Source organism: Argentina anserina, chromosome 2 (genome assembly GCF_933775445.1).
Source record: "Argentina anserina chromosome 2, drPotAnse1.1, whole genome shotgun sequence".
Classification (NCBI taxonomy): domain Eukaryota; kingdom Viridiplantae; phylum Streptophyta; class Magnoliopsida; order Rosales; family Rosaceae; genus Argentina; species Argentina anserina.
In genome coordinates this window covers 26,496,944-26,510,124 of record NC_065873.1, presented here as the reverse complement: position 1 = coordinate 26,510,124, position 13,181 = coordinate 26,496,944, and the positions used below count along the sequence as shown (strand labels likewise).

Sequence of the window (13,181 nt, the reverse complement as noted above, 5' to 3'; positions counted from 1 at the left end):
TATGAAGTTGTGGTGGTTGCGAGGCTAATCATTTATATACAACAAAAAATAAGAGTTAAGTGACCATGAATATTCCCAAATTGAAATTACCACCTAAGCTAAATTTTTAACTTGAGTCTTGAAAACGAGAGTATCGTGGTTTTGTTGTTGTGTTAGGCTAGCTACTACATTACAAAATTGGAATCAATTTGCAAATATAGTTTGTCATTATTCATTTTCTTCATCTTTCACGTCTCCATCCTCTATCACTCAAAATTACAAATCGGTAGTACACATTAAATAAGATGCAAATGTCAATTATATATTAATCCATAAGCGGGACCATATAGCAACCTAAATTTTCTCGTGCCGTGTTGCATTTTGGATCGGACGACGCAAGAAATATCTTATAGTTTATGAATCTCCGTAGGCCACTCATACAATTGCTACTAATGCCTTTGTATTTTCTCAATGAATGTTGGTGTTGGTGTGTTACGTTGTTGCCCCAGAATAATGATATCCTTTAGGTCTCTGATGGTGATTAGTATCCCTTTTGGATAGGATATTTGTTTACCTTCCTGGATTCCTATAATTGATGTATGGCCGTAATTCAGAGGCTTGGAAGTAGGGCAAATTCGTCAGAGCATGAACTAACTATCAGCCATATCATATGTGAACACCAAGATTCCAACTCTACATGCACCTAAATTCCCGCCCCCGTTAGCTTAGCAAAACAAGTAACTTAATAATAAAACGAAAGATTGGCTCCATTATTGAGCTGGATTTGACTTTGTCCGTTCACTAATCTGGCAAGTAGAATTTCCTTGTGATAGTAGAAAATACTACAAAGAGTCTCTGTTAAAATTTGTTTTCAAACATGAAAAAAAAATCACAAGCGACGTGACTTGGTGCCTCTTGATGGTGAAAGGTGGAAACAATCTAAATGGTGCAAGCAACTCAAAAATTCTATCTAAAACAACATGACAAAGTCCAGAATCACAATATCAAAAAAAAATTCCAAACAATCTCCTAGTCAAAATTTTAAAATGAACTACTCGCGAAAAAAGGAAAGTTTTAAGATATCTTAGGCTTGCTTTAGAACTACATACGTGGCAATCTCACCACCCTTTCCTCCATTTCCTTATAAATCAGGCTCATCGGAACCCCGTGAGAGCAGTCACCGGAGCTAAGAAAATCAACCGCTGTTACTCAACTTGAGCCGTAGATACGTCTGGTTGTGTCTCTCGGCCAACAGCGATAGGCTGTTCGATTTGGGACATGGAATCTTCTCCAGCCTATCATATCTCATCCACTTGTCCCCGCACTTTGTTGCCTTCCTTATCATCCACCTCCTTAATTTCTCATTTATCCTCCCCTTAATTACTTTTCACCCCTCGTTCGTCAAGAGAAGGAAACTCAATCAATTTCAATAATTTCGTAAAATGAACACATAATTATTTAATTAACAATAATTATATTTTCCAATAGCAGCTTCTGGCTTTATAAAGCACAGCCCCACCTCTCCCACTTTCTCATACTCATTCATTTCTTACCCTCTTCCTCCTTGAAATCATGGGTCCGTACCGATCATCATCGCCGATCATGGCGATCCTCCTCCTCGCCATGTTCGCCGTCTCCTCCGCCTCCGACATGTCGATCATCGCCTACGACAACTCCCACGCTTCTGCCAGCTGGAGGACCGACGACGAGGTGATGTCACTGTACGAGGGCTGGCTGGCCAAGCACGGTAAAGCCTACAACGGCTTGGGAGAGAAGGAGAAGCGGTTCGAGATCTTCAAAGACAACCTCAGGTTCATCGACGAACGCAACGCTCTCAACTTGAGCTACAAGCTCGGTCTGAACAAGTTCGCCGATCAGTCCAACGAGGAGTACCGGTCAAAGTACCTAGGGACTAAGCCCCGTGCTGCAAATAGGTTGTCTAAGACCAAGAGTGACCGCTACGCGCCACGTGTCGGCGATCAGTTGCCTGACTCTATTGATTGGAGGGCGGAAGGCGCCGTTGCCCCTGTCAAAGACCAAGGCCAGTGTGGTGAGTCTACTCTTCATTTTTCCTTTTTTTTTTTTGCTAATTTTTGTTATTGTGAAATTGATTTTCGCTTTGCTAAGCGATGATACTTAATTGTTGGTGGTTGGACTTTTGGATTGCTTGATGGTAGAGCAAAGGTGTGGGATTAGGACTGGTTGACTTTGATGATCGGATTATTTGTTTGCGTAATTAAAAGGATTTGGCTTGTAATTAACAATTAAGCTAGCGAATTAGAGTCTTGATAGCTGATAATTACTGATAACCTTTCGATTAAGTTCCAGGTTTCCAGGAGTTATGTGATTTGTAGTCTGTGATTTCTGTATTTTAATCTGAATTTTTTTGTGTGTAATTGCTAAATCCTCCGGATATTTTAGTTTGAATGAAACCTGACAGGATAATCGTTTTGCCTGATCAGACCAAATAATCTTGTTTGGCTAGTTTTGCTAGAAAAGGAGCTATATTTAACTTTTTATACGCCGTGGGCTGACATATTGAACCCACACCAGAAACTTCTCCTAAAATGAAAGTGAATCAGAATTTTATAGTAAACAGGAAAAACAATTGAATTTGGAAATTTGCTCAGCAATGTCTTTACGAGAAATTTTATGTTATGATCTATCAAATTGTATAAATGTTGGTATATTTGCTAATGCACTCTATCTTGATGAGAAAGAATTTTCTGAACTTGTGCTTAAATATTTGTTTTTAAACTTATGCAACTGAATTGAGTATTAACTTTTTAAATGGTTTCTTTGTAATGAAGGGAGTTGCTGGGCATTCTCAACAGTCTGTGCTGTGGAAGGAGTCAATAAGATAGTGACTGGCGACCTTATCTCACTATCTGAGCAGGAGCTGGTCGACTGTGATAAAACTTATAATGAAGGATGCAATGGTGGTCTCATGGACTATGCCTTTGAGTTCATCATTAACAATGGTGGCATTGACAGTGAAGAAGACTATCCTTACAAAGGATATGATTCCACATGTGACACCTACAGGGTAAGTATTTGTTCTTAAAAACATATAAAACACGGAAGCAATTGCCTTTATATTTGACACAGAGCTATCTTCTCACACTTTTGGTCCTTTTCTGCAGAAAAATGCCAGAGTGGTTTCAATAGATTCTTACGAAGATGTTCCCACATACGATGAGAAAGCATTGAAAAAGGCTGTTGCCAATCAGCCAATTGCTGTTGCTATTGAAGGAGGAGGCAGGGAGTTCCAGTTATATTCATCAGTAAGTATATCACTTTACTTCACAATACCTTTGTACTGGTTATTAAGCATTTGTTATTGGGGTAACTTGCAAACTAAGTTTAAATACTAGTTGGGATTGGACTAACTCATCATTCTCTTTGTTTCAACTATTCAGGGTGTGTTTACTGGACGGTGTGGGACAGCACTAGACCATGGTGTTGCTGTTGTTGGATATGGCACAGACCATGGGGTTGATTACTGGATCGTGAGGAATTCATGGGGTGACAGCTGGGGAGAGGAAGGTTACATCAGAATGGAGCGTAATCTTGGAAACTCTGCAACTGGAAAATGTGGAATTGCAATGGAGCCTTCTTACCCAGTCAAGATAGGACAGAATCCCCCTAACCCTGGTCCATCTCCTCCATCTCCGATTAAACCTCCTCAGGTTTGTGACAACTACTTTTCTTGCCCTGAGAGCAACACCTGCTGCTGTATCTATCAATATGGAAACTACTGCTTTGCTTGGGGATGCTGTCCTCTTGAAGGCGCCACCTGCTGTGATGACCATTACAGTTGCTGCCCATCAGACTACCCAGTCTGCAATGTCAATGCAGGAACCTGCCAGCTGGTATGTGCAACTAAATTTTACAGCTGATGTTTTTAATTGTTTGTCTACATTTTCTGGTCGGAATTGTTCATCTACATATTTCACTTACATTGTGTTTGTGCTTGTAACAGAGCAAGGGCAATCCAATGAGTGTGAAAGCATTGAAGCGCACACCGGCTAAAGCTCACTGGACTTTGGGAGGTGATGCGAAGCACACCGGTTCTTAAGCAAGATACTCAGGCTCTTTCTACAGTCGTAACAGAAGCGAGGAAGGAAGAAAAATCAGAACTTGCTTGAGCTTTGATGTTCTCCTTCTTGGCATAGCGTACAGCTTACTCATATCCATCGTTTCGATTCCAAGAACTGGATGGTCTGTTATGGATTATATCAGACGCTGATCTATCTGTATATACAAGTCTATTTATCTGTTGCATTTGAGTTCAAAGAAAAGACAAACAAGATTGTTGTCAGCTACCAATATGCTTTGTATATTCAGAAATTAATTTGGCATAATTGGCTAATTATAAAACTGCTTCATTCCAATATTGTTTGTCATTGATGCTCTTTCTTCATTTAGCTATCAATTGCATAATTGCTACCAAAAAGTTGGAATAGCAAGCAGTGAAATTGAGATACAGCTGAAACATAAGTGCTGGCTTCTAATATCAGTAATATGAGATTCAAGGCACAAGCTAAGATTGTAAGGCCAACTCCAACTGGGCCAAGGGGTGTATATAACCCCCCACATTGGTTTTTTCCATCTCTAATCCAAGGAGTCATGTCAAACCAAAAAAAAATTCAAGGGGCTATAATGCCAAGGGCTGAGCTATATATGCCATTTTTTATGACCCTGGCTATTTGCTTTGTGGGCCTATTTTATGGCTTAAAAATCAATTTTTATTAAAATTAAACATCATTTTTGAAATTAAAATTATGAAACAAGAACATAAATAATAACCTAGTTTCTATTAAAGAAAATAGTAGTATTGTGATACCATACAAATAATGTATTTTAAATAATATTATTAAAATAACATTATAACCCTAAGGGTTGGAAATGACCAAAATTATAGTCTATACTATTCATGTTAAAGACCTTTAGGGTTGGAGTTGGCTTAAGAGAACTTGTAAAATGGATAACTGAATCTAATCAATTGATCATATGCACAAGTACTAAATTAAATTAATAACAAACTACGGTTTACAAAAAACTCACTTCCTAATTTGATGGAGCAAATTAGGACTAAAAGTTACAAATAAAGACCACATAATAGCAAGCTGACACATGTCATATGATATTTTACTTTTTTGCCCCTCTTTTGTCGATTAAGAAGCTACATGTTACTGTCGATTAAGAAACTACTTGCTAATGTCGACTAAGAAGCTACCTGCTACTGTCGATTGAGAAGCTACCTGCTACTGTTGATTGAGAAAGTACCTGCTATTGTTGACTGAGAAACTAACTGGTATTGTCAATTATGAAACTAACAGCTATTATCTAATCAAGCAACCTGCTACTGCCGACTTGAAAGATGCTACTATCGGCTGAGAATGTACTTGTTATTGTCGACTATGAATCTAGTTGTTACTATCGACTATAAAACTAACTGCTATTGTGTTTTTTATGAGCATAATTCAAAATTTCAAAGTTTCTCAAAAAATACGCAATATAGTACTTAAATGAAAACTCATGACGTAAGGAATAATTTTATATATTGGCTCACCTCTAAATTACCGGTGATTTGGCCGGAAAATTTAAAATTCCCGGAAAAAAAGCTAAAAAATGAGGAGAGATAAATTTATTAAATCTGAGAGTGACATCTTGTTAATTTTTGCGAAAATAATAGTAGATTGAACATTACAGAATTAATTAATTAATCAGATTTGAGTTCACTTATTTTGGACTTGAACTTATGTCCTAATTTGTATAAGAAATATGAAAAGTGAGTTTTTTATTAATTCAAATGTTGTCTAGTATTACTAAGTAATTTTCTATTAAATTAAAAACCCGGATCAGTGTTCAAATTATTTAAGTCGTCATTTAATGATATTGTACGATAAGTTGGAGATTCTGACACATCAACTGTCACATAATGTGAGATGTTTGTGGTGCTCTAAAATGTGATTTACTAGACATGAATTATTTTACACTGGTCAGTTTGGTATTTCATGATGTGGTACCTGAACTCACATCTTCATATCGACGTAAAACTTTCATCGATTAGAAATTTAGAATGACTAAATGATGTGAAGAGCTCGTGAAAGTTGGAAAGGTGGCATTTCACCTTTTACATGGTGCTCTTTGCTTAATGAAATCTTACGCAGGCAGTTACGCAGGAAGGTGGCCACAACTTAGTATACAGGCGTGGGCAGAATTACAGGGAGCACTAGTAATACTAGTCTTTCTTTCTCTCTAATGGGACTCTGTCACTGCAAATTCATATCCCACCTGCAAACGAACCACCCTCTCAACTGCTTATACTCACAAATTCTTAGCTTCTTTTTCATTTCAACTTCTAGCAAGTATGATTCGACTTGATTACGTCCCCGGCCGCCCTCGTTTTTCCTTCTAAGTTTTAAGCTCGTATTCGAATATTCCTTTTCATTTACCTATTCATTTCTAGTAAGTTCGAACTTCTATTTTATCCCTGACCTATGATTACGTATAATTACACGTCCTCTTCCTCTATTTCATCTTTGAAAGTTCAAACTTAGACTTGAAAGGAGCGAGCTCGCCAGCCCTGCAGTTTCCCTCCTTTTCCCAGCAACGCCACTCAGTCAAATATATGATTCTCATTTTCACATTGTCACAGATGATGCACCACTACTACTACGCACGTAGCTAGTTTAGTACTATATATAGGGCACAGATCTATTACCATCTTTCATAGCTCAAATCATTCATCTGCAAACAACACTAGCTTAATATTGCTCAAATCATTCGATCACGGTATAGTTCAGATGGCCAAAAGTTACAATCCTATCTGCTCCTTATTTGTTCTTGTTCTTGTCATCATGACCTCTAGTTGGGTTTCGATGGTATCAGAAGCTCGTCCTCTGAGAATTGGAAGTGATTTGTTTGATATTGGTGGGTTTTACATTGAAGGCATGAAGGCTGGTGGAGGCCCGAGTTCAGATGGAAAGGGTCACGGCGTCACTGATACTCAAATTCTGGGAGGTATCAAAACTGAAGGTCCAAGGTCAAGTGGAAAAGGTCATGCCTTCACTAATTCTCAAGTTCTTGGAGGGATAAAAAATGGAGGTCCAAGTCCTGGTGGAAAGGGTCATGCCTTCACTTCTTCTCAAACTCTTGGAGGTATCAAAAATGGAGGTCCAAGTGCAGGTGGAAAAGGTCACGGCTCCACTGATTCTCAAACTCTTGGAGGGATCAAAAATGGAGGTCCAAGCTCAGGTGGAAAGGTGTTGGAGAGGAGAGATCTCACATCTAAGAAGTGACAAAGAAAATAAAGCTTATAAGTGGGTGGATAATAACCAATTGTACTGAGGCCTTTTGTGTTTAAAACCCAACACCTGTGAGGTGGCTAAGTTGGGACAGTATCGGTACAGTTGGTCCACGGGCCACGCTTGTCGCTGTTTAACATGGTATCAGAGCGGGTCCCTCTCCAGTCGCGCCTCCAATCTTTCGTGGGCCCGAGTTGGGTGCCACTTTGTCATGCCATCGGAGGATTTCCGATTGGATGACCACTAAGTGTCGTTGGTTACTGGACCTTAGTTTCTTTCATCCCAGTATGTGGGATGTTAATCTGTCACGTGCAGACCTAAAAATTAGGTTGCACGTGAGGGGGCGTGTTGGAGAGGAGAGATCCCACATCTAAGAAGTGACAAAGAAAATAAAGCTTATAAGTGGGTGGATAATAACCAATTGTACTGAGGCCTTTTGTGTTTAAAACCCAACACCTGTGAGGTGACTAAGTTGGGACAGTATCGGTACAGTTGGTCCACGGACCACGCTTGTCGCTGTTTAACAAAAGGGTCATGCTTTCACCAATTCTCCTACTCTTGGAGGGATTAAGAATGGAGGTCCAAGTCCAGGTGGGAAAGGTCATGCCTTCACTAGTTCTTATCCTACTCTAGGACTTGGAGGGATCAAACACTGTGGTCCGAGCCATGGAGGCAGTGGACACTGATGAAGTCCAAGCACTGTTTGGTTCAAGTCATAAGACAGATCGATTAATGATTCTTTGATTTCGTTTCATTCATTATATATTCTCTGTCATGATTATTGTTGTTGTGTCTAATTCTTATAAATAATGTACTAGTTAAAGTCATATGTAATTATGTTCCTACTATTGGTGTTTGACAAATAATAAAAGTCTATACTCTACACTCTTGGTACTCGGTGGATCAAAACTAGTTCATTTCGATTGTTCAATGTTCTCTGAAATTCAGTTTAACATATCAATCACACATAGGTTTTGTTCCGTTATATGAAAATCCATGCATCAACGTTGCTTAAACATACATGTGCAATTAGGAAATAAAAATAATACGATCTATTATTTTACATAAACTTGCCGTTCATAGAAAACTACTGAATAGCTACTAAAACCTCATTCATAGCAATGGTTTTGATTTCTCAAACGAGTATGATAATGAATGCAAATACAAAAAGAAAAAAAAGTTTCCAAATTAGATAATACAGACACTCGTGAATGAATTGTGTTTATTATTGCAGCATTATCATCCGAATTAGCATCATTGGCAAAAAGGATTAATTCACATCCATGAACATTTTGATTGTAGAAGGAAATGAATCCAACCAAGTTTAGAAGGAGGATGAGTCAAAATCGGCAAGAACAAGAACAAGAACAAGAACAAATTGTGGGTTCTCTGGGAACATTGACTTATTACAAAGGAGGTATCAATTACGTCGTCGTTCGGGCAGAGCGCGTAAACGACTTTGCTGAACAGTAAAACCCCAAATGTCTCCGGTCAAGGAAGTATAAGATGAGAAACAACATGACACAACTCAACAGAAGACACAAGTCACCAGAAACACAAAACCCACTCAAACCAAAAAAATGGGACATTCCAACACTGATGATGATGTCACTACTGACTCCTCCTCTGCCGCAGAGTCGGGCACTTCTTCCACCAAGACCGATTCCGGAATCATCGAATATGAAGACGACGACGACCTCTCCTCTGATTTATGCCCCTTCTTTGTGGGAGAGAAGGTCCTCGCTTATCACAACACTCACATTTACGAAGCCAAGGTAAAACTCTAGACTGAAACACTGGAATTTACATTTTGAGGGAATGGGGTGATTTGATTGTTGAGTAATTCCCACTGTGGGCTTTGTGTTTTTACTCTCCAAGGTGATCAACACTCAATTTCACTACGAATGGAGGGTTCTTATTCATTATCATGTAAGTTTCCATCTATCTGTTCTCTTATGATTTGATTCCTCCATCAAACATGTCTTGTTTCATTTTCAAGTTCCATACTTTTTGTACCGGACCAGATAAAGCTCCATGCTTACGTGTTTTGATTAGGACTAGGATTTCAATTTGGTCTCATATGCATTTGATTCATTTCTTACATTGCTTTGGTGTAGTATCTACATATCTTGATTGTAAACTCTCTATGTGCTGCAGGGATGGAACAAAAGGTGAGCTCAATTTCTGCGTGCCTATCCCACAAAGTTTCAAGCTTTTGATTTCATATTTCATGCAACAAGCTGGTGGTGGTTGTTGGAAGCATGTTCTTCAATTTATGTCATTTTATTTTTCAGTTATCATTTTCTGTTTCGATTGAATTTTCATGTTTCTTATGCATGGCATCATGATTTCAGTTTTGTTAACTATTAAAGAGATGCATTTTTGTAGATGTTATTATCAGAGCATACTTCGTAATAGGATATTTTGATCTGAGGGATTCAGCTACATTTCAGTGACGAAGACTTAAGCTTAAGCCGCAGACTTTTTCGCATAATTACATGTTTTTTTATTAATTCCTTCATCAGTTGGGATGAGTGGGTACGCCTGGAGAATAGGGAGAAACAGCAGCTCGCCAGTAAGAAAGACGGTACAAACAAGGATCCAAAACCATCACGCACAGAGGCTAAACCAACAAGTCATCATGGTTGGTTTTATGATCTTGAATCTTTCCCTTTTGTTGGGTTTAATTTAATTTATGCAGTAGCTGAACAAGTTTTTTTTTTAAATCTTTTTCTTCATTCATTAAATTCTGAACTAAGAGAAATGGTTAGCCTAATAATGAAGAATCTCTCACATGTGATCTAAATTCTTTTGTAAACCTTTACTGCCCTTAATAGGAGTATATATAAAGTAACAACAAGATTATTGAATTCCTTTCCACAAAAAAGAAGTATGATAGAACACGCTACCTTGTGATCATATCTTGGATCTGTTTCTCAAGTTAAATACACTCGTAGATGCTATTCGCAGAGTATAGTATCTATGTAAATCGTTTTCTGTCTTTTTTCATGTGATATGAATCTATCTGCAGGTGCAAGTGGCAGGAAGAGAAAGAATCACTCTGCTGTTAAGGTATGCTCTGATTATGTTACCTAAAGCATTCTTAGCTTGTGCATGAGCTTGGTGCTTCCAGATATCAGTTTGGTTACTAAACTGACATTTATTATTTTATAGAAAATCAACGAATATTATCTCTTGGTTTTGTAATAATATCTCCAATTTCAGATATTGAAGCTTTCTTTTTGTTTCTTATATTCTGCTTATTATTGTGTGTTTTTTTTTGTTTTTTTATATATTAAAGGGTGCTATAGTCATGGATGAATTTGTAATTCGAATGCCACCTGAATTAAGGTTCCAACTAGCTGATGATTGCCAATCAGTTACTCATCTGGGTAAGGTATATTCCTTTCAATACAACATTTTAAACAATGTCTTGAATTTTTCTTTCTGGGATTTGGTATAGTTTATTTGCTTCTTATTTCTCTTGGCCGGTAATACTATTCAAGTTTTTCAGTTTTGTCACAGCTAAAATTCAAAACTTGCAATCTCTTCTTATACTGTTGGCGTTAAGAATATGTGATTCATCAGAAGTCTTGAGCAGGAAGTCAGCATTGCAACTAAAGTTGTTAGCTCCTTTTCTAAGAGAATTAGGATGCATTGCTATAGAATTAATCTTTAAAACACACAAATTGTTTCATCATCAAGTCTCTTGTGGAGAACCATCATACCTTTCATGGTGATATGAAAGACACTTGGCCATCTGTCTTGTCCATCTTAGCTTTGCAGCACATATTATGAGTGTAATATGGAATGAAGGGATAACTATATCTCAGCAATAAAAAAATCCACCATTTTAAAGATTGGAATGTGGATTCTTTAGACTAGATTATGGAATCACAAACGGTTGGTTGTATACTTCTAATTGTTGTTATGTAGCGAGTAAATGTTGCATATGGCATCCCATAAGGAATGGATTAGTTGTTTTTGGATTTTTACAATAGGACTAGAGATGTCTTGGCATATACTAGTTGAATGGTGGGTCTAGCATATTTCAGATGTTATGTGCTTAGCTTCTGATATCCTCAATTCTGATACATCCTCTCTTTTCATTGTAGTTGTCCCAAAAAAAAACCGAAATTATATCCCATATTCACTTCTTATGAAATTCCCACGTAATAATATCCCATATATTCAGGCTCATGTCCATTCTTGCAGCTTGTTAAACTTCCCCGGACTCCAAATGTTGATGACATACTGAAGAAGTATCTTGAATACAGATCAAAGAGCGATGACTTGTAAGTTTTCTCCCTTGTTATAACTCTCTCTCTCTCTCTCAACATCCTATATTTCTTACCTTTCCTTTTCTTATTCTAAACTGGCACCAGTTCCCCCATGAATCCATTAAATAAAATAATAACAGAGGGAGGGTAAATTTCTATGTTATGCATTGTTCATATGACTTCAATCGTTAAGACAATTTGTTTGTTCTTTAACTTAGCATATCTACTTTTGTATTTGGACATAAAACTGTCATATAGACTTCTGTAGTTTCTAGAATCTAATTTGCATATATGCGCTTGGCTTAAAGTCCTTCAAATCTATGCAAAAACACTGAACCTTTATATGGACTATATTAATGTGTATCTAGGAAAGCTCATCCCCTTGAAGAGATTTTGAAAGGACTATGTTGCTACTTTGACAAAGCACTGCCAGTGATGCTTCTTTACAAAAATGAGCGTCCACAGTATGAGAAAGCAATTGTAGATAATGTCTCTCCTTCATCTGTATACGGTGCGGAGCATCTATTACGCCTCTATGGTATGAAATAGTTTTATAATTTTAACTCCATTAGTCGACTTCATGAATTGTGTATGATAACTATGTGGTCTAAAACATGCTATAATTAAAATATATTTTCACATTTCTGGTTGCTTATATATATATATATATATTTTCTCTGCTGCTTCTTAATCCTTATTTACTAACAAACTAAATGACTAAGGGTTTTTATTTAATGAAACTAGAAGTATACCTTGGTGTTATCCATAAATTCCACGTGAATGCCACATGTTTTCTTGTTATTCATCATAATGATGCTGAGTTGCGGACTGAAGTTTTGGCAGTTGCATCTCCCTTTTTTTTCTTTTTCTTTTTCTCATTCCCTTTAAGAAGGTGTTGAAGCTATTAGCTACAATGAGCTTGTTGTGTAATTCTTCTGGGATTTGCAGTTAAACTGCCCGAGTTGTTAGTGGATGCTAATATTGAAGAGGAGACTTTGAAAGAGCTGGTGCAAATATTGGTCGACTTTCTCAAGTACCGACTTCAACTTGTTCTAAATTCATTGATTTTTTTTCCTTCACAATAATTATGTCACTTATGTGATTTCAACATCATTCTTACTCTCTTCATGTCCTACCATGAAGGTTCCTACATAAGAACCAGAGTGCATTCTTCCTCTCTTATGACCATTTACCAGAAGATACTGAAATCAGTACACAAGATCACAAAGAATGGAAAGGAAGGATATATTTTTGCAATAATTCGTACATAATATTGTAAAACTACAGCTATTGTGCAGTCTCTTGGCACCGGTTTTGAGCTTTTTCCAAGCTCCAAAAGCAGGTGACTTCTTGTATTCGCCGTGTAATGTTGTGCATGTAATATGTTTCCAACATATACCATATGCCTTTTGAAACTTCTCTAATAAAAAATGTGACGGAAGGTGGAGGTTGTACCTTTTGTGATCTAGTTCTTAATTGCAAACGATCTTTGACTATTAAGTTGCGGAGGAAGTTGATCTTCTATTTTTTTTTTCGAGTTTTTTAGTTGATCTTATAGTTTATGCAATTTTCTGTATCTGTTTTTTAAAGCAGTTGCTTCAGTTTAACT

General features: G+C 37.4%; 3 protein-coding genes across 3 annotated transcripts; all 3 read left to right on the top strand.

The window, feature by feature from the left end:
• The first annotated feature begins 1,517 nt into the window (after positions 1–1,517).
• On the top strand, positions 1,518–4,375 carry LOC126785240 (cysteine proteinase RD21A-like). Its single transcript, XM_050510867.1, has 5 exons — positions 1,518–2,029; positions 2,790–3,025; positions 3,123–3,263; positions 3,399–3,851; positions 3,962–4,375. The coding sequence occupies exons 1-5, from the start codon at positions 1,552–1,554 to the stop codon at positions 4,055–4,057; spliced, it is 1,404 nt and encodes a 467-aa protein (XP_050366824.1). The 5' UTR covers positions 1,518–1,551; the 3' UTR covers positions 4,058–4,375.
• A 2,416-nt stretch (positions 4,376–6,791) lies between these two features.
• On the top strand, positions 6,792–7,978 carry LOC126784278 (uncharacterized). Its single transcript, XM_050509752.1, has 2 exons — positions 6,792–7,250; positions 7,823–7,978. Exons 1-2 carry the CDS (start codon positions 6,792–6,794, stop codon positions 7,976–7,978), a joined length of 615 nt encoding a protein of 204 aa, XP_050365709.1.
• Positions 7,979–8,847: 869 nt separating this feature from the next.
• LOC126785259 (protein MRG2-like) lies at positions 8,848–13,048 on the top strand. Its single transcript, XM_050510888.1, has 10 exons — positions 8,848–9,067; positions 9,171–9,221; positions 9,450–9,463; positions 9,818–9,936; positions 10,324–10,364; positions 10,594–10,689; positions 11,508–11,587; positions 11,941–12,110; positions 12,521–12,605; positions 12,716–13,048. Exons 1-10 carry the CDS (start codon positions 8,873–8,875, stop codon positions 12,849–12,851), a joined length of 987 nt encoding a protein of 328 aa, XP_050366845.1. The 5' UTR covers positions 8,848–8,872; the 3' UTR covers positions 12,852–13,048.
• The last annotated feature ends 133 nt before the right edge of the window (positions 13,049–13,181 follow it).